Below are 24,588 nucleotides of genomic sequence, written 5' to 3' on the forward strand. Positions count from 1 at the left end.
TGTTGGCGAGATAATGTTGTGGTCTCAAGTCCAAGACTTGGCTCTACCACCATGGACTTACTTTTTTTTTAGTAAACTTCCGTTTTGCTCCCCATGGTTTGGTCGTTTTAACGGTGAAGAAACACGGAACTAATTTTAGGATTAATTAGTTTGGTTTATGTTTCTACCATAATGGTTAATCTTTTTATGACTTTCTGAGCTCCTTAATAACCTGATAATCCTGCAAAACAGAACACCGTTAGCTCGTTAAAAGGGGAATATAGGGGTTTCCCTCTTAACCAGACTCCGGCGTGAGAATAAGTATCTGCTTTGAGGAAATAAGTGTGTGGTAAGAGTGAGAGTGAAGAGAACAGAATGGTTTTAACTTGTGAATGAAGTGTCCTATTTATAGCCGGAGAGATATAAGAGGAGATGGGCTGATGGGCCTTGGGCTGGAAGGCGACAACATAGAGGATATGCTCTTTGTCTCACTGGTGTCGACCGTTAGTGGCTTCTAGAAGTTCTCCGGTGCTGGCGCACCATGATTGAAGCCACGTGTCACTGTTGTCGGCCTTGTTGTCCCTTTGCCATCAGCAGGTTAGTGGAGATCGTGGGGCAGGTGTCGCCGCCCCCCTGATTGGTGCCACGTAGGCGTCCTTATGTACTCTTTGTCTCTTGCATGTCAGACGATCGTGGAGCACGATTGAGCACAGCTTGGAGGACGAGGATTGGCCCTTTTCTTCTGCCACTTGTACCTTGTGCTCCTTCTGAAGTGGCCCTGCGCCATAGCCCTGCGTGTCCCTTGCTGAACACGTAACTAGCCCGCGCAGGGGTATGGGTGGTTGAAGGCTCTTATTCATAATGTTAAGTATAAAACGGATGCTCTTTCTTGTTCAGAACTCGCGCGAGGTCAGTCCTTGTTGAAATAACCCGCGCGAGCCTGGGATTGAACGTCTTGCTGAGTAAGGAGTATGGTCTCGCGCGCGACCTGTAGGAAGACTCGCGCGACTTTTTGGGACCATACCCATTCAAATGGTTTTGTCCCAATCCTTTAAAAATAGTCATTTTACTACTTGATCTATATAATTTATCTCTATTACACTCCCCGTCCCAAACGATGTCCATTTTAAACGTTATATACCGTTACGTGCATAACATGTGAGGGGTAAATATGTCCTTTCCTAACCTATCTTTAAAACTCCCATTTTTAAATCCTAATAAGACATATCTTTTTCTTCCTTCCAACATCACCCAGATCTCATAACAAAAGTCTTTCTTCGTCGTTGTGTGATTCAGTCTACACAAATTCACAATCTAAATTTCATGATCTAAAATCTAATTCTCAAACAAGTATCCAGATCTGAACTTTGACGTGATGCTAAAATAAAGTGTGATGCATTCCAGATCTGAACAACGTTGATACGAAGATGGTGCCAGCAACTCAGATTCGTTTTAAGAACAACTCAGATTCAGATTTGCGTATGATACATGAATATGAAGACGTGATATGTTACTGCAACTTCAGATCTATCTTCGATTTACACCACACAACAACTTCAGATGTATTTTCCGGTACATATCTGATATGCTGAACAATTTTTTATACGCAATTCTGAACCAAAAACAACACTAAATCTGATCAAGATCTCAGTTCTAGAACTCATCAAAGTGTCACAAGTCGCGTATTACACATGCGCTTAAATGAAACGGTGATGTAGGACGTGGAAGCATCTTCCTTTGAATCTTTGATCTTTGATCTCTGCCTGAAAGTCCTCACAGATGAGTCTAGTGTCAGGAAAGCTTCAACCCTTTCTTCTGTCCCAGGGAGATTGGCCAGACAAGCAAAGTTTGTCATTGCATGCAAACAAAAAAGGATAAGTCAGGGATACAATGAATTATTCACAGCTTGTCTAAGGATCCTATATCCTACCCTTGAAGATCCACTTTTTAGGGAAACAATCCCCATAGGGGATCGAATTATTTCTAACAAAGAAGAACCGGTTCTTCCATGTGGAGTCGTTTTGGGTAGTTTTGAGGATCGGGAGAGGTTGATGAGGTTTAGCTTTCAATAAGAAGCGATTGGAACCGTGGGTAACTAAGGAATAAAGATACGAAAGCTCTGACAAGCCAAACTTAAGATCTTCAGTTTTGACAATCTCTTCAATAGTGAAGAGGGCTCTCCACAGCATTGGCATGGCCTGACTGTAGCTAATACCAGTCTGGGTGAAGAATCTTTGAGTAAGGTCTGGAAAAGGGTAAGTATAGCCTAGGATGTAAGGTAAAGCGGGAGAGCATAACCACACCGGTGAGATCGCATCACTGCGAGCCGACAGATCGAATGGCCAGAAAACAGTTTACGGCGGGGAGCAAGGTTTTCTATCTCAGGGTCAGTAAACTTGCATATCTCTGATGAAGGATTCATCAAGAGATTTTGGCTCTTGATTGTGTTATCATTCTCTGGGCTGGTACCTGGAGAGGATCTAATGCCCATTTTCGCCATTTCGAGTAAGAAGATACGAAGAACTGGGGGAAAAATAGAAAGAAGAGAGAGAGAATAAAACCTGAATATGATCTCTGGAATGAAAATAGACGGATGGATCTTCTGATCTTTAAAGAAATTGAAAGGATTATCTTTACCCTAAATATCACAATGATGGTCATAGTTGATCAAGTCCCATCCATCAGAAGTTGTACGGCTAGTTGGGTTGTGCAACAGCTAGTTCGATTAAAATGGAAATATGACAGCTGTGAATTTTAATCACAGCCGCCATATTGGGGGCAATTGTTAGGTGCGAGATTTTTATTATAATGGATCCGATATTCTGAGGCACTGCCTGGATAAGTTATCCTTAGCGGGTAGTGCAGGGACTCAGAGGATCAAGGATCCTTATTATTTGTTATAGTTTCTAACAATTGTTCTCAATATTTTCTTATGTTCGTATGCAGGATATCAACGTGGTGGACTAAGTCTAAGCTGGAATCTCAGAAATAATTCGTTATGGTAGCTGCACGTGCTTATTCCACAACGGTCATGGGAGTGAACGTGGAGTAGCTTAGTTTTCGGATATTTTGTTATCTTTGAATTTAAAGGGGTTGATCAAGTCTTCTTAGGAATGATCTCACTTTCTCATACACACATCACGAGAAGAAGCTTACCAACACTCTTAGCAATCATTGTACCACACTTGATCAACATCCGAAGTTGTAATCCATTTTTTGTTGAATATAGTTGGTTGTCGATAGTTTTCACCACCCGAAGTTTTTGTGCCGGCAATCTACTAGTGATCAAGGGCTTTTCCTGTATAAATCATCGTGTATTAGCTTTAAATTATACTTGCATTTTTCAAACCATTAATCAAACTGTAAAAATTTCTAATCGACTTAACTAACCAGTATTAGGGCCGACTTTTGGGCTGGCCAACCCGTGCCGTTGCTCGAGGCCCAATATAATATATGCATCCAATTATTATACAAAAAAATGTTTGTGGTGAAGTGGAAAACAACCTCAAAATAATGGAAAGATCTCAAGTAACTTTTTTTTATTGACCGAGGCCTAAAAAAATTAAGATTTTTCGGGGACGGCTCTGACTAGTATACTAGCTTATCGGTTTCAAAAACATGCAAGTCATACACCTGAAATGAAATTGGTGTTCTTTGATAAAAAGAACGAGTTTAAATTAACTTTTTACTTTGAAAATCCGTAAAATGACCCCAAATTATACCATGCATCACTATTCTGACCCATTTGTTGCCTTTAAGGGCTATTGTCAATGACTAAAAGCCCACCACATTTATTATCATAACAAAAATCACACTTCATTACAGCATTTATACATCTCAATATCTTACACGACAAATAACGTTTGATGCTACTAGCCTTCTTTACACGTTCATCGTTGATATACACTCGTAACTAAACCTGGTACACCATCCCCACCTCGAGCGTAGACGCTTGAGGGAAGCTCAATGCGTTTGTTGGGCCTCGAGAATTCCTTCGTAAAAAATCATACCCGAAATTAATCACAAATCTTTTCATCAAACTCGAGCCTCGTTTCGCCTTCACGTAACAATGACCGCGGATAAAAGCTAACCCGGCTTCACGAGCTTCCATCAACTCCCTCAACTCGTCTCTCACACCCGTGTTAATTTGTGGATTCTCGGGTACAACGAATCTCACCCTCTTTCTTGGCCTCGGTGATGCCACCGCCACCGCTATCTCTTGAAGTTCCGATGAAAACCCGTTCTCATCCTCACACATCCTTATACTGCCTTCTGAGTTGACGGAAGCGGTCCCCACAACCGCCATCCTCCCGTCATTATCAGAGTCTTCCCTTACATCAGTAACACCATTACCTTCAATGGCATCGGCCCGTTCCGTACGAATGAACTCGGCTACACTACAAATAAGATCGTTCTCGAATTCCACGTCATCCATGTTGACATCACGGTACCCGTATCTGGCTATGCACCGATACAATCTATATTCCTTTGGGCCAATCCTTCCTACAAGAAACCGCTCCTCGGGCCTTACGTGAGGCACGGGGACGGATTTCACACAGAGGAACACCACAACTTGGTGAAAAGCCGGGAGGTTCGTTACAAAGTGTGAGAAAATGGCAGGAATCCCGGAAACGAGCTCAGTGTGAATGAGCCCGATTCCACGGACCCGCATGATGCCAAGTGTAGGGCCCAAGCTGAGGAGCCAATTGATCGAGACTTTGTTTTGAACGTCAAACTCGTATTTTTTTATCGTTCCATAGTGCCACACGAACATGATGACTAGAAAGATGCACGAGAGTACGACCGGGACCCACGCACCTTCCCGAAACTTGATCAAGGATGCTGAGAAGTATATAATTTCGATTGAGCCAAAGAAGAACATAAACCCGAGAGCTAAGAAAACACTTTTTCGCCAGCATAGAACCATTACAAGTGACATTAGGCAGGTTGTCACCAACATAACCGTAATAACCGCCAAACCTGTACAGAAACCAAAAAACGAGCATCATTACTATTTACTAGGATGGTTTACGGTAATTAAACGATGCTTATAAGCAAGCTGCCACCAACATATACCTGCTGCATTGCTTATATGTTTGAGGTCACGAAAACCAACTGTGACAGCTAAGCATAGGAGCATCAAAGTCCAGTTAATCTCGGGGATGTAGATTTGACCGTGCTTATTAGTAGGCGACGTGTGGATTACTTTGACCCTCGGGAAACAACCCAATGCCGAGCACTGTTTGATAATCGAAAACGTCCCGGTGATGATAGCTTGGCTTCCAACAACTGCTGCAAGTATTGCAATTCCGAGAACCGGCCATCTTATTTTTTCTGTCACAATATTAAACAAATAAATTTCACATCAAATTCAAAATAAGAAAAAAGAAAAAAAAAGATAGTAAATGACCTACCGGGGACGGATACGTAGAAACCGATTCGGTAGTCGGTTTCGAGAATGTGATGCTTTGACAGATACGCGGCTTGGCCCATATAAGCAAGGATCAAGGAAGGGTAAACCACAAAGGTAAAAGCCATCTGCAGTTAAAATTATAAGATCAAGAAACCATTAAACTGATAATGTAGACAGTGACCCTCAATCTGGCCCACTAATACTTAGCCCATTAGTGATTGGCCCATTAGGGTTGGGCCCAATTAAATTATTTGAATACCTTAATGGACAACTGGGAAAAATGACCAAGATCAGCATACATAGCCTCTGAGCCTGGAAACCGAACGAAATAAGCACAAGTTATATAAAAAGTCAACAAAAGTCAAATTATAAGTCAACAGAAGTCAATATACTAAGAGAACTGCTGAGCTACCTATTATACACAGCAAGATCCCACCCAACGACTTCCATCCTCCTGTTCGCGTTTTCTTTAGAAACTTGTACATGTAATAAGGCGACAACGCTTGAAAAACTTGCGGGTTCCAATGAAAAATGTTGTAAATTCCGATGGTGCTGATGCACAGGAGCCACGTTATCACGATAGGTGCAAACAAGAATCCTACACGGTGGGTCCCGTAATGTTGGAGGCAAAACAAGAGCACTAGTATGATGCAAGCAAACGGGACTTCTACATCTGAAATTTAAAAACTTGTTAAATTATACAAAAATGGGTTTGCGGGTCGACCCCTTGGCCCGTTACCCATATCTAGCAAAACTTGCCACTAAAAGCATGGTTCTTTTGCATGCCTAGAAAAGTACTCGGTAACATATAAATATATTATCTTCGCCTCTAAAGTGTGGTTTCCATTACGTTTGCTAAAACGCATCTAGAAAAAACATGAAACCGACAGAGCCACAGAGGAGTCACTCTCAATGTTTTACAGTGCAAACAAGATAACTTATCACACGAAAACGAATCCATAGTGGGAAATCACATTCATACGTTAGTGGAAAAGTTAAAGAAAACAAGACAACGACAGCGATAAAAACAAGTTGATCACGTATCCACTAAATCTGACCTAACTTATATAGCTAAAATCACTGATTATTTTTATGGATTTATACTTTATAAAAAATCTTATTAAAGGTAACAGTTTCCATTTCATCTAAAAAGGGAAAGTGTGACATCCACTTTAGTATGCAGATCAATAATTATGTTTAACTTGAATTCTTGACTCTTGAGGTTAAAATAAATAAATAAATAATCAACAACAAAGGGCGTGTCAAATACATAAGTAGAGAAATGCGTTATGTGTTTCTCGCAGTTTTCTACTTAAAACTGGTTTTGTAAAAAACGGGCCTCAACAAAACTATTACTATAATAATTTAATAGTGATCAGATTTTTCATCACAAAAGGTCCCATGATATAGTGTTATTTTATAATCAATTTGGTACCCTCTCTTTGTCCACCAACAGCAATTTTTTTGAAAGAATATTGTTTGTATATAAGTGAAGTCAAGCATCTGAATAATTATAGAATAAAACCAAGAATTTATATGCTAATCATGATCTTGTCAGAATTTCTTTTTGATTCGGGTCGAATTGATACGACGAATATCAACAAAAAAAAGATGTCACCTTGCACTCTAGATTGTTCGGGATGAAAACAACCTAAAATTCCCAACAGCTTTGCCATATGGCTTCTGGTTTAAAAATCAGTGGTTAGGTTACCAACTAAAGTTGATAGAGTTTCAAGTAATCCAAAGGGCGTTTATGCGATCAAATATTTCGGTTTTACTAAAAACTAGAGGTGTCGATCAATCGTCTCGGGTTGGTGGGTAGAACTGTGGAATCCGAACACAACCCGTATATTTATTCGTGTTAAAAAAATCAACCCTAACCTTTATCTTAACGAGTCAAACGGGTTGGTGGGTTGCGATCAGTATAAACAATTATAACCGTTAAAACTGTCAACAACTGAATTACCAGACTCTTGATATTGGAAAAACAAGAATTCACATTCAATATGACAAAAAGTTAATTGTAACTTTTGAAAATTGTTTAATATATAATTTTATTTTGACTTTGTTTAGGTTCAAAACCTGAATGATGAACTTACATTGATGGTATTCTCTTGATATAGAAAGCTCCAGCCCAGAAACAGCAGAGAAAACTACAAGAATCCCAATTAAAAAAAGGTCTTGACTTTTGATCATCAAAATCAAACACAAAAAGTTCAAAACTTTAAAGTTTAAACTTCAAGATTTGCATACCGGATATTGCCGGAGTTAAAACGCCATCACCAATGACCATACAAGTACCAAGCAAAGCCAAAACAAGCAAACCTTTCTGCAAGATTTTATGTTTCTCCAAAGTTGACTTCAAACTCAACCCGATATCTCTAGAACCCGACCCGAATTCATCTCTTCTGTACTCATAAAGCTCTTCATCAGCAAGCTGACCATTTGGCAAAGTGCTGACGCGAGCATGACGACATAACAATGTGTACAAAGCAAAAGTCCCTCCTTCACCATTATCATCAGCTCTGAGAACTATGAACACATATTTTAGAAGTGGGATTAAAGTTAATGTCCAGAACACAAAAGATAAAACTCCAAATATTTCTTCATTGGACTCTGAATGTTGAATGTCTTCTGCAAAAGCACTTTTGTATACATACAAAGGGGAGGTGCTTAAATCACCATAAACAACCCCTAAACTTTGATAAGCTAAAGTCATCACTTCCCTCCATGATTCTTTCTGCAATAACATGAACACAAGTATTATTATAGTAGTATTATCATCAAAATAACCTTCAAATTTATTGATTCTTTTAAACTTTTTGTACCTTGATTGGATGAGAATTCTGCTTTCTTCCTTCAATATCCATCACTTAGAACCTCAAAAGAGCTGTTTTCATGTCGATATGGATAAAATTGAAGATGACCCAGATGAGAAAACAGTAGACCCACTTCAAGATTCTTGAAGAAATGAGCAAAACAGAGGAAAAAGATTTGATTTGAAGATGACCCAGATGACAAAACAATATACCCAGTTCAAGATTCTTCAAGACATGAGTAAAACAGAGGAAAAAGATTTGATTTGAAGATGACCCAGATGACAAAACAATATACCCAGTTCAAGATTCTTCAAGACATGAGTAAAACAGAGGAAAAAGATGTGAATTGAAGATGACCCAGATGAGAAAACAGTATACCCACTTCAAGATTCTTGAAGAAATGAGCAAAACAGAGGAAAAAGATTTGAATTGAAGATGACCCAGAAGAGAAAACAGAATACCCACTTCAAGATTCTTCAAGAAATGAGCAAAAGATAGATAAAGATTGAAGCTTTAAGAGAAACGTAACTCAAATGAACAGTGGTTATTCGGTAGGAGTTGTGGGTAGTGAGAATTAGGTGCTGGTGAAAGTGTGTGTGACTGTGTGTCTTGCTTGATCTTTTTTTAACCAAGTAGCACCCCACCGCCCAAGGGCATCAAACTACACAAAACATTTGTAATGTTTGTATCCCTCCAATCTTGAAGCTATAAACATGCACCAAGTGGCAACAGGAGCTCGCTTCTTCTCCCTCACACGTTTATTTGAGTAGTAAAATATAATATAAGACTTTTCTGAGCTAAATTATTTCTTGTCATTCAATTTTTTGATCAATAAAAAAGTATTTAGACTGCCTTTCATAAAAAAAAAAAAAGTATTAGACTGTGACAATATTCTATTAATGCATGTACTTTGATCAATTAAAAAGTATTTAGACTGCCGTTCCAAAAAAAAAAAAAGTATTTAGACTCTGAGAGTATTCTATTAATGCATGTACATATAAAGAAGTTTCCAACTTTAGTTACTGGATGTTTTATTTTTCAAGTTTAAGATAAAGTAAGATATAATTAGAGGTTACCATTTATCAGTTTGGTTAAGAGTAAAGCTAATGCCTAGTGGCATCTTACGGTGGGATAAGACTAATGAACCTAGAGATAAGCTCGGTACCGACCGGTACCGAACCAATACCGAAACCGAAAGTACTGATACCGAAAATCCTCAAAAGTAGGTATTAGTACCGGTATTTGAGGATAAAAACCGATAAATACCGGTACCGAAAATGTCAAAAGTCGGTACCGAAAATGTACCCGGTTCGGTAAATTCGGTACCAGTACCGAGTACCATTTGCTCATCCCTATATGGATCATTAGGTTCTGGGTTCAATCCCCCACAAGTAGGTTTTTCTTAGATTTATTGGGTTTCCTCCTAAACTGGTGCATAAGCATTATTGGCTAGAAGAGATGGATATAGTGACATGATGATATTGCAGTGGTCCATCAGTGATCTAAATTTGTCGTTAAAAAAAAGAGCAAAGCTAATATTTTTTTCTTTCGTTTTTACAGTGTTTGATTTTAAATTAATAATTATTTTGGGAAGGTGGTTTAGTTAATCAGAAGTAATCGTCGGCTTTAGGTGTGTGTGAGCCAATTTAGGCATCATTTAGTCATTAAACAAAAGGTTTCAACATATGATATATTATTTTAAAAGTAAAAATGTTGGTTTTAATATGATGTTTTGATTCAGTTTCTCAATCGGTACTAGTTTTATTATGGTTAACTTATTCGGTTTTTTTACAAATTCCTACATGTAACTTTTTTAACTTAGGTTATCTAGTTTTTAACCTAGTTATAAAATATTTCAAAACAAGTAAATAATATAAAAACTTGATGATTTTTGTTGAACTTCAACTTTAAAAAGAAAGACAATGATGAAAGTTGATCATGGGTAGCTATCAACTTTTTATATTGAAATTTCAAAGTTATTAAGATAACTCTTTACTTTCTTATTTGGGTGTTACATTAGGATCATATTTATATATGATTACACATATATGTTATGATGAAGATCAAACTAGTAAATTAAAACAAATCAGTTCGTTAGGTATAAAGAAAATGGGTTAAATGTTTTTGACCATGGTCTAAAGTGTACTAGAATACCTAAAAGTCTAAAACCTTTTAAATTGGTTTTTAACCAAACGTAGAAATTTATCTATTTAATATATGTTTGATAAAATGCAAGCTAAAGTTAGACCTACAACCTTTTTAATGGTTGTTTAGAGCCATAAGAAAATATCCGTCGAAGCTTTTATTTTTAGGTTTATTTTTTAGAAACCAAAATTGAAAATTCAAGTTCCTACAAACTTCAAAAAAAATAATTAGAAACTCTTCGTCAAACATATCATATGTCACATTTAAGAAATGACAGCCAACAAGTTCAAACTATTAAAGTTTTTAACATAGTTAAACAAACAGTTAATAAATAAATTAAGACAAACCGCTTAAGCCAATTGTAGGCTTGGTTTCGCTGTGAAGGTTTCAAAATATTCAAACCGACGGCTTAAAATGTTCAAATAGGCTTGGTTTCACTGTGAAGGTTTCAAAATATTCAAACTAACGGCTTAAAATGTTCAAAACAAACGATTTGGTTTACGATTTATCGACATCAACTTTAAACCAGTCCGAATTATTAGTTATAACATGTGTTAGAATGATATTTGTCCCACTGTATTATTAGTTAATTGGTATAATGATACCTATACGAATGTATCTACTTTAATATGACAATAATGTGTTTCTTTCTTTTTTTCTTTATGCTTGTTTTGTTGAATAGTTTAACACACTATTTTCATGGACATGCGACTAATGTGTTAACGTAATGAAGATGAAAAGAACTATTCATTACTAGTAGCACTCTAGCAAAGGAAGTCATTGCTACCATGTGACTTATTTCCATGAAAACGTTTAAATCATGCATTGAAACCAATGATTGATGTACATGCCATTTGTATATTAAGTGACCTTTCTCCAAATACGATACAATATCATCAAGTTTAATGTTGTATCTAATCCTGAATAAGTTCAAACCTTAAGACCAAATCATTATTAGACCATGGCGTATGGTTTCACTTTTTTCCGCTTGAGTGGAAAGTGCCACATCAAAATCCATAATTCATATCGTTTTATCAAAATCCATAATTCACATCGTTTCCACCTTATTTCCACTTGAAGGGGTATGATTTCACATTCTGATGCAACTTGCAATGCCACATCATTTTTTTTATTTTTCAAATAGTTTTATGTTTTTAACAGTTAAAACTGATAATAAATTTTCAATTAATAAAGTAAATTGCATTAATAATTTAAATTTAATTTATAAATAAAATTCCATTGATATTTAATAATTTAAAATCTTTCTATACTAATAAACAAAAATCCTTTTTAGACACGTGTTATTCTCTGGTCATTTCTCACCCTTATTTTTTCTATATATCTCTTTTATTAAATAATAATAAAATAATAATAATAATATTAAACACCAATTTAACTAAATCTATTTATCTTTTTGTTTTCATAATATGAAATTGATTTCTTTTTTAACTATAAAGTTTCAATCTTTGGCAATTTAAGTCTAAAGTTTCAATCTTTGGTACTTTAACCCCTTTGATTAATTTGATTTTTCACTTCCAATTCAAAAGTTTTCATCTTTTGCAATTTAACCCCTTTAATTTTTTTTTTACTTTCAACCCAAAGCTTTCATCTTTCGCAATTTAATCTCAATACTTTTTTACTTTCAACTTTAGTCTCGTATATACTTTTCGAAAATCCGAGTTAACACGCCACAACGTGCGTGTGGGGTTCAACGTTTTTCATCTATTTTTTCATGTTTAACATGTCCGTTGCAACGCGTCTATTTTTCCCGTTTGATAGGTCTGTTGCAACGTGCGAGTCAGAGATCGACGTAGTTATTTTTTTCTCGGTTTTACACATAGGCTCGTGGTCATATGAGACACATTTGCCTTTCATCTAACATGAATTATTTAGTACAGAAAATTACATTTATTCAAACCGTGTAATGCGCATATTTTTACAGATGTAGTTTTTTTATTGTTTGGTATATAAAATTAATTTATTCAACCCGTGTAATAAATGAGGTTTTTAAAGATGTATTATTTTATTATTTGGTAAACAATATTATATTTATTCAACTCGTGTAATATATGTGGTTTTAAAGATATAACTTTATTATTTGGTATATAAAATTACATTTATTCAACCCGTACAATATGGTTCTTATAGATATAACTTTTTATTATTTAATATATAAAATTATATTTATTTAACCGTACAATAAATGAGGTTTTTAAAGATATATATATTGTTTTATTATTTAATATATATAATTTATTTATTCAACCCCGTGTAATACACGGGGTTATAACCTAGTACATTAATAACAAAGAAACTAGACTTGTTCGTTGACATGAGGTGTAGCGATATGTTCCATCAAATTCACGCGAAGAGTATTATGTGTGTTTCATAGGTTGATATTTTTTTAAATTTTATCGTATTAACGAGGATTTTATCCTCTTTAATTCAGCAGTCTATTCTTATAGTTTTCTTAAAAAATACATGATTTTAAATACCCATTACGTGGTTACGTGATTTTGAAAACCCAGTATGACTACATGATTTTAAATACCCATTACATGATTTCATTATAGTATGTGAAACCCTACTAAGTGATTATGTAATTACGTAACAATAGCTGGATATGTATTATTACGTGACTACGCGATTTTGAATACCTATTCCGTGCTTATGTAAAAACAAAAACATGTAATGCGTAATATTTCATATGAAATACCTAATATTTCAGGTCTAATTATGTATTAAAGATAAATTATATACAAAAAATTAGCCAAATAAAGCTATAATAACAACATAATGTCGTATATTAGAGATTTAATGACGTAATAAACATAAACAATCAAGTTCTTATTATTGAATGTATAATCACGTAATAGCATGATTGTAATAACATCAGTTATAACAAATCATATTGAATGTGCAATCAAGTAATGGATTTATATTGAATGTGTAGTCACGTAATGGTTTATGTTGAATGTGTAATCACGTAATGGGTATTCAAAATCACGTAGTACTGTGTTGGGTATTTAAAAATCATGTAATGGACTAATTAGTATTCAAAATCATGCAAAAAAAATTAAGCAAACTATAGCAATATACTGCTCGAATTAAAGAGAATGAAATGCTCGTTAATACAGTTGCTTTCTTTTATTCCTTGAAACGTTTGAGTAGCACAAAACCGGCAAAACAGTTCAATTTGATAAAGAGATAATTACAAAAATAGTCAAAGACCAGGGTTGACTTACGAAAATAGCCACCTCATGCGTCCTTGGAGTGGCGCATCACGGATTCAAATGCGCGGGATGTGTCTGGAAACAATGGGATGCGTCTTTGGAGCGAAACCCAATAGAAAATGGACACGTGGCGGCAGACTCCTCCAAGGGGTCAGACAGACTCCTCCAAAGGGTCAGACAGACTCCTCCAATGAGTCAGGCAGACTCCTCTGAGTGTGAGATCCAAGGCGTCAGGCCTGACCCCTTGGAAGAGTCTGCATGACCCTTTGGAAGAGTCTGTCTGACCCCTTGGAGGAGTCTGCCGCCACGTGTCCATTTTCTATTGGGTTTTACTCCAAAGACGCATCCCATTGTTTCTAGACGCATCCTGCACATTTGAATCCGTGATGCGCCACTCCAAGGACGCATGAGGTCTGCCGCCACGTGTCCATTTTCTATTGGGTTTCGCTCCAAAGACGCATCCCATTGTTTCCAGACGCATCCCGCGCATTTGAATCCGTGATGCGCCACTCCAAGGACGCATGAGGTGGCTATTTTCGTAATTCAACCCTGATCTTAGCTATTTTCGTAATTTTCTCTTTGATAAAATATAAATGATACCATTTAAAATCGTTTAATTGCTTATCATGAGTTAACTTTAGAAATTGATAATGATATTTGCTAGATTATTTGTCATTATTAGACAAATAATAATATTTGATTAACTTATTTAAATCCTTAAATTCAAATTATAAATTCATTCAACATCTCGCTTTATTCATTTTTTTTCTTTTCTTTGTGAGTTCAAGTTATATCCCTTTGGACCTATAGTGAAGGTTTTGTTTTCATTGAGTTCTTTGGATTTTTTTTTGTCATTTTAAAATTATTATATTGAGTTTTAATGGTTGTGAGTTTTTTGTTCTTTAGACTTTGTTCATTGAGAGATAAAGATGGATTAAGATTGTTTAAGATTTACCAAGTAACTAACATTATGTTAAAGTTGTGTTTTCAAGTGACAAACATATTGGAAGATGGAAGTGAGATATTTTTATATGACTAAGTTTATTGCATTTCGTTTTGGTACGTTTGGTGTATTGAAGTCATGATGGCAACCAAAAGTTGTGTTTGATTACTGTGGTAAGCTTGATATTTGTGTTTGAAGGTGATTATATTATACGTTAATATAAGAAGCTGTATAATCAGCTATAATAAAATGTGATTGAGGAGATGGTGTTAAGATGTATCTTTGTTTCTTGAACTTTTTTTTTTACGGAAGGCACATACCCCTTATGATATTCACGACCCGTCGCAATGTGTGGGTTACCTTCTAGTAATTTCATATATATATGTTAAAATTAATAATGTTGAGTTAGTGAAGTTGAGATAATTTAATGAAGTTGGGCTAGTTAATTATGTGTTATGTACATAAATTAATTATCTATATCTATTATCTATTATCTATTATTATTATTATTATTATTATTATTATTATTATTATTATTATTATTATTATTATTATTATTATTATAAAATACAACCCTTTGAGATAAAAAGGCAATTATCACGTGATATTAAGACTCGATGTGAAGACGATACGATATATTTGGTTATAAGGTGAAAGTTTGAAATTTCATACCTGAGATACTAAGACACAATATATTAAGACAATACGATATATTGGTTATAAAGTGAAAATTTGAAATTTAGTTATCAATTATTCTAACCTAAAAACCGATCACATATTTCCCTTCAATGTAGTGGCTATTTAACCTCACCCCTTCATCTTATTTTATCATTTTTTTTGAATTTTATTTAAGTTTTATATTGTCATAAAACTGATCGCTTCGTTGTATTGTGGCGGATTTCCTCTATTAAATATAGATATAGATAATTAAATTAATAAAAAAACGTATGTGATTGTAATTTTTTCCTTTTTAGACCATGAGTAATGGTTAATGCTCACTAAGGGGTATTTTTCACCACATCATCATCATAATGCCCTTTTAAAAAAGGTGTAATGGTTAATGCCCATTTCATTTATTACTTTCCATTATTTTTCTTCTCTTTGGGCATTATTATAGAAATGTCCCTCACTCTTCATGCCCCTATAATGCCCATGAGTAATGGTGTAAGGGCATTATCAAAATCTTTCATGCCCTTATAAAGCCCCATTACATATGGTTTTAGTCAAAGTTCCAATTCGTGGAAGCCAATAATTACAAAATTTTAATAGTATCAACTATTAATGATGGTCCACAAAACAAAAATTATTTTGCCCTTATAAAATGTCACTTTAGAAATTAGGTAAATGGTCAAAGATTGTTTATTGTATAATGTATATGACACTATTGTTTCAAATGCAATTTTAAAAAAAGTATATTTAGTGAGGATATATGAAAATATATACAAACCACAAAAAAATGTTAGGGACATTAATAATTTATAACCCTTGTCTTTACTAACTTTATATCTGTTTTAACTGATTAATTATTTTTTTACTAAACACTTTAACATCAACTAACTGCTAAGACTAGGTGGTAATGCCTCTACCCTTAGGTGTTTTGCGTCATGTGGCAGTACAGTCAGAAATGGAGCAATATGGGGCGTTTTCTAAAATGAGTGTAGTGGGTATGTGAGTATTGTGAGGTACTATGTTAAAAAAGGTGTAATAAAATTAAATAAAAAAACATAAAAAAATCTTATTGGACAAGCAAAAAGAAGATTGGCCAAAACCAATGAAGCAAGGCGTGGAAAAAAGCACGGTAAAAGCATTTTTTTTTTTTGAAAAAAAAACCGCCCCTGGGGCTGGAAAATGGGCATTGTGAGGCGTTTTTTAGGGGGAAAACGCCCAAAACCCCCCACTACGGATGGTCTAACATTTATGTATAGCAATTAAGGTGTATTAACAACTTTCCATGGCTTTATAGCCTAGTGACATCCTGAGGCTGGGATAAGACTTTGAGACCAATAAGTTCTTGGTTCGATTCCTACAAGGGTTTTTTTTTCATATTTATTGGGTGTCATCCTAAATTGTTGTATAAGAATTATGCCTAGTAGAGATGAATATAATTGCGTGATTTTACTGGTGGCATGATAATACTCTGATGGTTAGTAATCCAAACTTACCGTTAAAGCAACCACAATGGGGTGTCATTGTTTATGAATAGTGATGCCGCATACACTATATTGTGTGGGTCTATCAGTAACCAAAGAAGGAGCCCATGTTCGTGGCGATAGACATGCTCAGGGACGTGGTGTGGGTTCCCAAGTTCGTTTTTCCCTTTAGAGTTAAATGCCATTTTAGTCCCTCTGGTTTGGGCCATTTTGCCAGTTTAGTCCAAAGGTTTCATTTTTAACCTATGGGTCCGAAAAGGTTTCACTGTTGCCATTTTAGTCCACTTGGTTAACTTCATCCGTTTTTTCTGTTAACGAGAAGGCCAATTCGGTTATTTTGTATGTAATTCTGTTAACTAAAAGGGCAATTTCAGCCATATAAAACGATCGAATTGGCCTTCTCGTTAACAGAAAAAGTGGATGAAGTTAACCCAGTGGACTAAAATGACAATTGTGAAACCTTTTTGGACCCACATGTTAAAAATGAAACCTTTGGACTAAATTGACAAAATGACCCAAACCACAGGGACTAAAATGGCATTTAACTCTTCCCTTTATTATAAAGAAAAAACTTAATAAACTTAGTGAGTGTATATATATAAAGTGAATAAACATTTATAAAATATATTTGTTAATTTACAATAATAAAACTTGGGTTATGTTTAACTTTTCAAATAAAGTTTGAGAAATTGAGCATAGTTATATATAAACATTTATATATGTAGTATAAGTTTGTGTATATGTTTAAAATCTATTAATATTATCTATATGATATTAAAACTATACTTGGTTATAATAAATATATGTAAATGATCGTGATAATATGAAAAAAGTAAGAATAAGTGAAGGTGGAAGAATTGTTTGGAAACATTTTGGGTGAAAGATGGAGACGTCGATGGTCATGTAATCGTGAAGGATGCATTGCATGTAAGTTGTCCTTAGCATTACATATGATATTAACAACAACAGCAACAGCAACAACAATAATAATAATAATAATAATAATAATAATAATAATAATAATAATAATGAGGTTTAGTTTCAGATGTTTTAGTTTGATTTATCCTAGTTTTTTTTATGTTTCTATGAATGTACCACAAGTGAGTAAACACATAATGTTGAGCCTGAAAGCTACATATCCAAGCAATCTACCATTTGGTATACCCACTTAACTCAAAATCCTACCAATACACAAGGTACCAACAATTAGTACATTTAGAGTCCAATGATTCACAATAAAAAATGTGTAGATCACCAATAATAGCCTATTTTAAGTCAATTGTTCTGTTTTCTTCTGTATATTTTATGAAAAACTGTAACATACATTAATAATTTAATCTAAGATAATGTATTTTCGTCATTTTAGTCAAAATAACATTATAATTACATCATTTTTTTTAATTTAGATAGATAATTGAGTAAAGATAGATTAACTGATTTGAAACTATAAACAAAAATGTACTCTCTTTATCATTTTGTTGTGTATATTTTTTTTACAACAAACTCATATGCATAATCATACATAGTTCATACACATAATCATACATAGTGAATGTCCTTAAACAGATAACATCTTAGGTACACATACTTTAATATAAATAAGATGTGAAATATCCATTTCTAACCAAAACAAAATGATTATTGTAAATATTTTAGTTTCATCAAGCTATTTTAGGCGAGGAGATGTGGAATACAAGCTCGTTCAAAACTAATATGATTCCCGGCTTTGGCGAACAATGAGGTCTAGGGGACAGCTCCCCCTTCGTGGGAGTTCAAGGAGGCAGTGCCCCAAGCGGGGGTCTAACTGCCTATGCTGATCTGAAACAATTCATTTAAATCATATATACCATAGAAAGAACCATAAAAAATATTGTGTCATTTCAACCAACCCTAAACTGATGATATAAATATTTCTCATCCTTAAACCTTTTTTAATAGATTAAACAAAATAAACGAGAGAGTGAGAGAGAGATGTGGTATAATCAGTGACTATACCTTGATTGGTGAGTAAATTAGCACGTATGTCGTGTTTGATGGCCTCTATTGTATCCCGTAAGGGTTACGAGAGGACCATGAGATAACGGGTTTGAACATATGCGACATATGTGACAAATTTAATGACGATAATACAAATATCCAAATATAAGCTAATTATATTATATAATAAATAAAATTTCATAGCATGAATGTGTAATGTAAGCTAAATATATAATAAATTTATATACTATTAATTTGAAACATTTGTATGCATCTTTAGTTGTAAGTTGCGCTTCAATATTTGTACCTTAATTAAATCTTGGTTGTGAGTTGTGTTTAAGTTGTTGTACCTTAATAATGTATGCATGCTTAGTTGTAAGTTGTGCTTAAATGTTTGTACCTTAATCAAATATTGGTTGTAAGTTGTGCTTAAGTAGTTGTACCTTAATCAAGTAATGGTTTCATTACCTTACCAAATTCAATTTGTTTTTTATGCATGTATGGCTGTAAATTGTGCTTAAATGGTTGTACACTAATCAAATAATGGTTTCAATATCTTACCATATTCAATCGGTTTGATCAATTCAAAATTGTGTTGTTTTATTTGTAAATTTATATACTATTAATTTGAAACACTAGTATGCATATTTGGTTGTAAGTTGTGCTTAATTGGTTGTACCTTAATCAAATATAGGTTGTAAGTTGTGCTTAAGTGGTTGTACCTTAATCAAATTATAATGGTTTCATTACCTTACCAAATTCAATTTGTTTTGTATGCACATAAGGTTGTAAATTGTGCTTAAGTGGTTGTACCATAATCAAATAATGGTTTCATTATCTTACTATATTCAATCGGTTTGATCCATTCAAAGTTTTGTTGTTTTATTTGTAAATTATTATTATTTATAATAATCTAATTAATTTAGCCAAAATCTTGTATAAATATAATTTACAACATATTGATGCAATGGTTGTTGTAATTTATGCATTATGGTTTGTATGCTGGTAATGATATATATTATATATAGATTACGATGGACCAGGCGCGGGTTCATCGTAACGAGCGAGTCCTAGATCAACTTAGTTATTTTATTCTATGTTTTACGTTTCAGTTTAATTTCTTCGCATTAACACCGCAACTTCAGTGTCGGTGGTCGCTGACAGTAGTGTGGCATTAGTGCTCGCCCCCGCCGCAACGCGAGGGTACTTAATACTAGTTAGAATTATTTAACATGTCTCTTGTGACCAATATCGAAATGTGTTTCACAGTGCCATCTAGACTTACAATCACATTAGGAAACTGATGAAACAATGGTTAACCGGGCAGGGTTATGTCACACCCCGATTTCCACGTGTCTCACCGGTGGGCCCGGTGGGGGATTACCGTGACGATGTTGGCAACAATATAGTCAAACCACACAATTATATAATGCACAGCGGAAGCATAAGATAAATATATAAATTTCAACCTCTGAATGTAATATCAAAATGTATTACAGGGATTGGATATATCCATAGTGGATCGTAAATAAAAGTAAAGTATTGTTCCATTAGATACTGCAATCAAGCTTGCGAGGCTTATCCCGACGCTAGGGAGCTAATACCAGCCAATTACGTTTAGGTACCTGCACTTAATCTTTTTGGGGAAAATACGTCAGTTTACACTGGTAAATACATTCAACTGACACATTTGAAAATGTTTATTGAAATTGATTTGAATGCACAATGCACAAACTCTTTTATAACTTGGGAAAATTCATAATGATCTTGTGAACGTTTTACATGTTCTTTTATGCGTTCAGTAGCCCGGGTCGTGCCGGGTTAAAGATTTATAGACACACCACGTTTGCGTAAAACCGTAGTATGAAAACCAACGGCTACGTCTTTTAATTTTAATGTCGACACTTTATACCGGGTGTACGCCTACACCGGGATGTCGATGGTCGTGGCCATTTCGTAAAATGATGCCAAGGATATCCGGGACAACGGTCATTAAACCCCCCAAAGGCTTATAAGCAACAAAACTGTTTAAATGAGCCGATCATATTTAATCAATTAACCACCTAAGCGATGGAATTATATAATGCTCAATCAAGCGGTATTAATATACCGTAACCCAAGCCCATATAGGGGAAATAAGTCAAAAGTATTTACCTTTGCAAGTATTAATCCTTAATTTAGATCAAGTCACCGATAGCTTTTACTGGGGCTCCTAATCTGGAACGAAGGTTTTAATTAACCTCTTAGAATCCTAACGGTCCTTATATTAGCCGTAGCTTAAACCGGTTGATTCCGATATATAGATATGGTTAATTCGCACGAAAAGGCGAAAACCGAGAATGGAGTATGATTTGGACCCAACAAGTTCAGTGACTTGTTTTATATGGGTTTATAGTTCATACTCTGGATTTTGGGGTTCAAATAATATAATTTGACCCATATCGGCTATTGCACGAAAACTAGTTCCATGAGTCGTACCGTGTGCGCAAATAGGCGAAACGGTTAACCATAAGAGTCGTACGCTTATTTCCTAAGTCAATATGCCTTAAAAGTATTTTGGTATCAGTAGGATACTTTCCGTAATGCCCGTAACGAGTTTGAGTTAATATTATGCCCCGTAGGGGCTTTTCGGTCATTTTAAAGATTTTAAAAAGGCTTTTCGAGTTCTACAGGAAATCTGAGTTACCCGAACAGCTTATAAAGCTTAAAATACTTTATTTATTATTTAAAACTAGTGGCAATTGGAATCGGGTCAAAAGACCTTGTAGAACTCCCGTTTTGGCCAAAAAGGGCATATTCGGTATTAACCGAACCGTAGCCATAACCGCAGGTTATGAGCAAGGTAAAAATCATTAAAAATCTTTAAAATTCCCTAAATATTATTTTACCATAGTGGGTAAAAGTTTTGGTGACGAAAACTTGGGTTAGATGGGCGTTATGCTAATTGCGCCGTTAATTACAAAACTTTCTTAAAAGTGCGCCTTTTAGCATAACTCTCATTCTAGACCTCGGATTGATGTGAAACTTTAAGGACATGCTTATAATTTAACAAGCAAGGTTTTGGTCCGTTCACGTGTCCGAAATACTCGTTTTAATTTTAAAAGGCCGTTACGGTCAACCTTTAGGCGAATGACGGAAATATGTAAAAGACTCGGATAACTCATGAACCGACCACAGAGGCGTATACCAACATGTGACCTGGTCCTAAGAGAGTCCTAAGGTATCTTTATACCTCACTAAAACGGGTCAGAACCGAAGTCAAAGCAAAAGTCAAACTTATACGACTTTCGGCTCCGAACCGGTTCAATATAGAAAATGATTGATTCAAACGAGCGCAAACAAGTTTATATACTTATTATCATGTTTTATGATTATCAAAACAGGTTCCATAACATATACATTACAGATTATGCATAAATCGCTAAAATAGCTTTCTGTTGACTTTTTAACCGCACGTTTGACTCGACATTTGACATAGTTAGAGTGGTGATCAGGGGGAACCATTTTAGAGGTTTAATACCCACATAAATACCAACTCATAACCACTTTTGATTCGTCATAAGACTGAACCATTACTGATTTATCGTAAAGTCAAACCGTAGTTACGACGGTTTGGTTTTTAGCTAAAAATTAAGCATAAACTGAACAATGGATGATCAAGGTAACTTACAGAAGTTAGAACTTGAATATGGAGCAGAAGAGAATGCTTGGGAGCACTTAGAATGATCAGTAGTTGTGTGTTTTGATGTTGTGAATGATATGAGCCAATGTAGCTTATTTATAGTGCTTAAGAGCCTTCAAGATCATTACACAACAATCTACAATTGATTATGGATCATGGGCAGGTGTCCCTAAGTGGTATGGGTCGTGTAGGGGGCACCCATGCTCAATTAATTGGTTGTTTGATCGTTCAAAAGCTCCAAAAGCCAAGTAGTTACAACCATTCTGCATCTGGGCACTTTACGCGGCCCGCATGGGAGTTCCCATGCATTTTAATGCGGGTCGCCTAAAGATCAAATAACAGATGCGAAACAAAGGAGGCTCGCGGCCCGCCTCAACTAATCCTTAACCTTCACGCGGGCCGCCTAAGGTTAAGATTTCAGGATTTTTAAATCTTTTTGTAATGATTACAGAATCTGGCCATTAATAACGAAATCTTTCGTAATGATTCATCTGACCTTTCGGTTTTGAAGGGGTAACTTTGCGGTTTGGCCCTCGGTTATTTACCGATAGGGGCCTCGTGTTAATTACCCGCATTATTAAGTCCCCGGTTTATTTATTAATTATATTGGAAAGCCTTAACTTTCACTGTTGACGCTTTTAACCCTTCTTCTACGAATTCGATCGTAACTTTCTCGTTTCATATCGAAACTTCGCGAAATTCATATATATTATTTTAGTGAGGGTATAATACCGTTACAAAGTCTTTGGAACGTTAAAGGGTCACTCAGAGGTATTATTAAACATGTTGACACAGTTAACCCCTGTAGTTTGTAATCTCTCACTTTCTTCCGCGTTTTGTTTTTTGTACGATCTATAATTTATTCGTTTGAAGGTTTAAGCATTATTTAGGGATACTATACAGTATATTTACCCTTGTTGACATTTATAACCCTCGAATCTATGTACTTTCAAGGTTTGTCAAAATTAGTCCTTTATTTATTATAGATGCCACGTGTAAACAAATGACACGTGTTAACACATCATTGGACACAAAAATTCGAGGTGTTACAGGTTAACACACTAGTCTCGCCAAGAAGGGTTAATCCCTTCCTCTCGAGGATCGCTGGCTGAATCGCCTGCCGGTTGATCTCCTGCACAAGGAAACAAACCGTGACTCGTAACAAGGAGGATGGGGTGGGGGTGCTCCTTGTTACCACTCTCCGGCGTGAGAATTAGTAGTCTGCTTGGGAAGCAAAGTATGATAGTAGTAGTAGTGAGAGAGTTGTAAAGAGATACCTCAAACCTGGTTTGGGATTGGTATTTATAGCCGAGGAGTGAAGGAGGAGGTGGATGGATAGACTGACAGCATGCTGCACCTTTGCAGGTGTGTCAGACATGTCGGCCGGGGAGGCGACGCCACGTCAGTCTGTCGCTTACGTAGACCTAACAGGCGGCTGCCATTGGTGCTACTTGCTCTGTGTTGTCAGTCCCACTTGATGAGTAGACAGGATGCGGTGCAGGCCGTATCGCTGTTTGCGGTAACTGTAGATGTTCCCGCGTCTCACTCTTTGATCAAGAAATACGCGAGATGCGGTGCCAGGCCGCATCGTCGTCTGTGGTGACTGTTGCTGTTATCCAGCTTCCCTGTATTGATAGAAGTGTTCACTGGATGCGGTGCTAGGCCGCATCGCTGTGAATAACTTCCGTTTTCATACACCAGACGCGGTGCCAGCCGCATCACTTTTACCGTTCTCATATTCCAGGTAAGTCCTCCTCCTTCATTGGGAAGATTGGATTCAACCACTGTGTCGGTGCGTTCCCGCACGGACACAGGTAGGTTGTTAGCTAGTGGGGGTTTTGATAAGGGTAATGGTCACTGGCGGTCGATGCTGACGCGAGATCTGGGACCATACCCCTTCAAGTCCCCCCAGTCTAGTGTTGCTGCCATATGCAAGTTGCATGTGGGATGAGTACTGGACTATGGTGTCTAGAAGGTAGTTTGGAGTCTGGAGAAGATCCTAGGCCATGTAGATGGTCTTTGCTTTTTGTAAATCAAGCTGGAGATCTGGAAGGGTCATGTGATGCCTCTTCCGTACCAGTGAGAATGTTTCGTCTGATACGAAATTCTCAGCCTCGGGTTGGGTGCCACCTGTTGGTGTGTCGAACCAACCTTGAGACCTTGCTAAGGGTGTGCACAAACTTCGAACTAACCTCTGAGACGGTGGTTGAAGATGTGCACAAACTTCGAACCAACTTTTGAGGTGGT

The 24,588-nt window shown here is 35.8% G+C and overlaps 1 protein-coding gene across 1 annotated transcript; it reads right to left on the reverse strand.

The window, feature by feature from the left end:
- Positions 1-3,723: 3,723 nt before the first annotated feature.
- On the reverse strand, positions 3,724-9,005 carry LOC110920875 (potassium transporter 8). Its single transcript, XM_022165092.2, has 8 exons — positions 8,221-9,005; positions 7,646-8,132; positions 7,492-7,545; positions 5,805-6,065; positions 5,652-5,704; positions 5,394-5,517; positions 5,056-5,313; positions 3,724-4,959 (listed from the first exon to the last, which is right to left on the reverse strand). Exons 1-8 carry the CDS (start codon positions 8,260-8,262, stop codon positions 3,893-3,895), a joined length of 2,346 nt encoding a protein of 781 aa, XP_022020784.1. The 5' UTR covers positions 8,263-9,005; the 3' UTR covers positions 3,724-3,892.
- Between the last annotated feature and the right edge of the window lie 15,583 nt (positions 9,006-24,588).

The sequence above is a fragment of the Helianthus annuus genome, chromosome 17, assembly GCF_002127325.2.
Source record: "Helianthus annuus cultivar XRQ/B chromosome 17, HanXRQr2.0-SUNRISE, whole genome shotgun sequence".
Lineage (NCBI taxonomy): Eukaryota > Viridiplantae > Streptophyta > Magnoliopsida > Asterales > Asteraceae > Helianthus > Helianthus annuus.

Bases quoted from the DNA above. Each gene is read 5' to 3' on its own strand.
- LOC110920875 (XM_022165092.2), bottom strand. From the start codon at position 8,262: ATGGATATTGAAGGAAGAAAGCAGAATTCTCATCCAATCAAG. The intron at 6,066-7,491 runs GTAAGTTCATCA...TTTAAATTTCAG, and splicing joins ATCAAGAGAATACCATCAAT to ATGTAGAAGTCCCGTTTGCT. The intron at 4,960-5,055 runs GTATATGTTGGT...GTTTCTGTACAG, and splicing joins ACATATAAGCAATGCAGCAG to GTTTGGCGGTTATTACGGTT.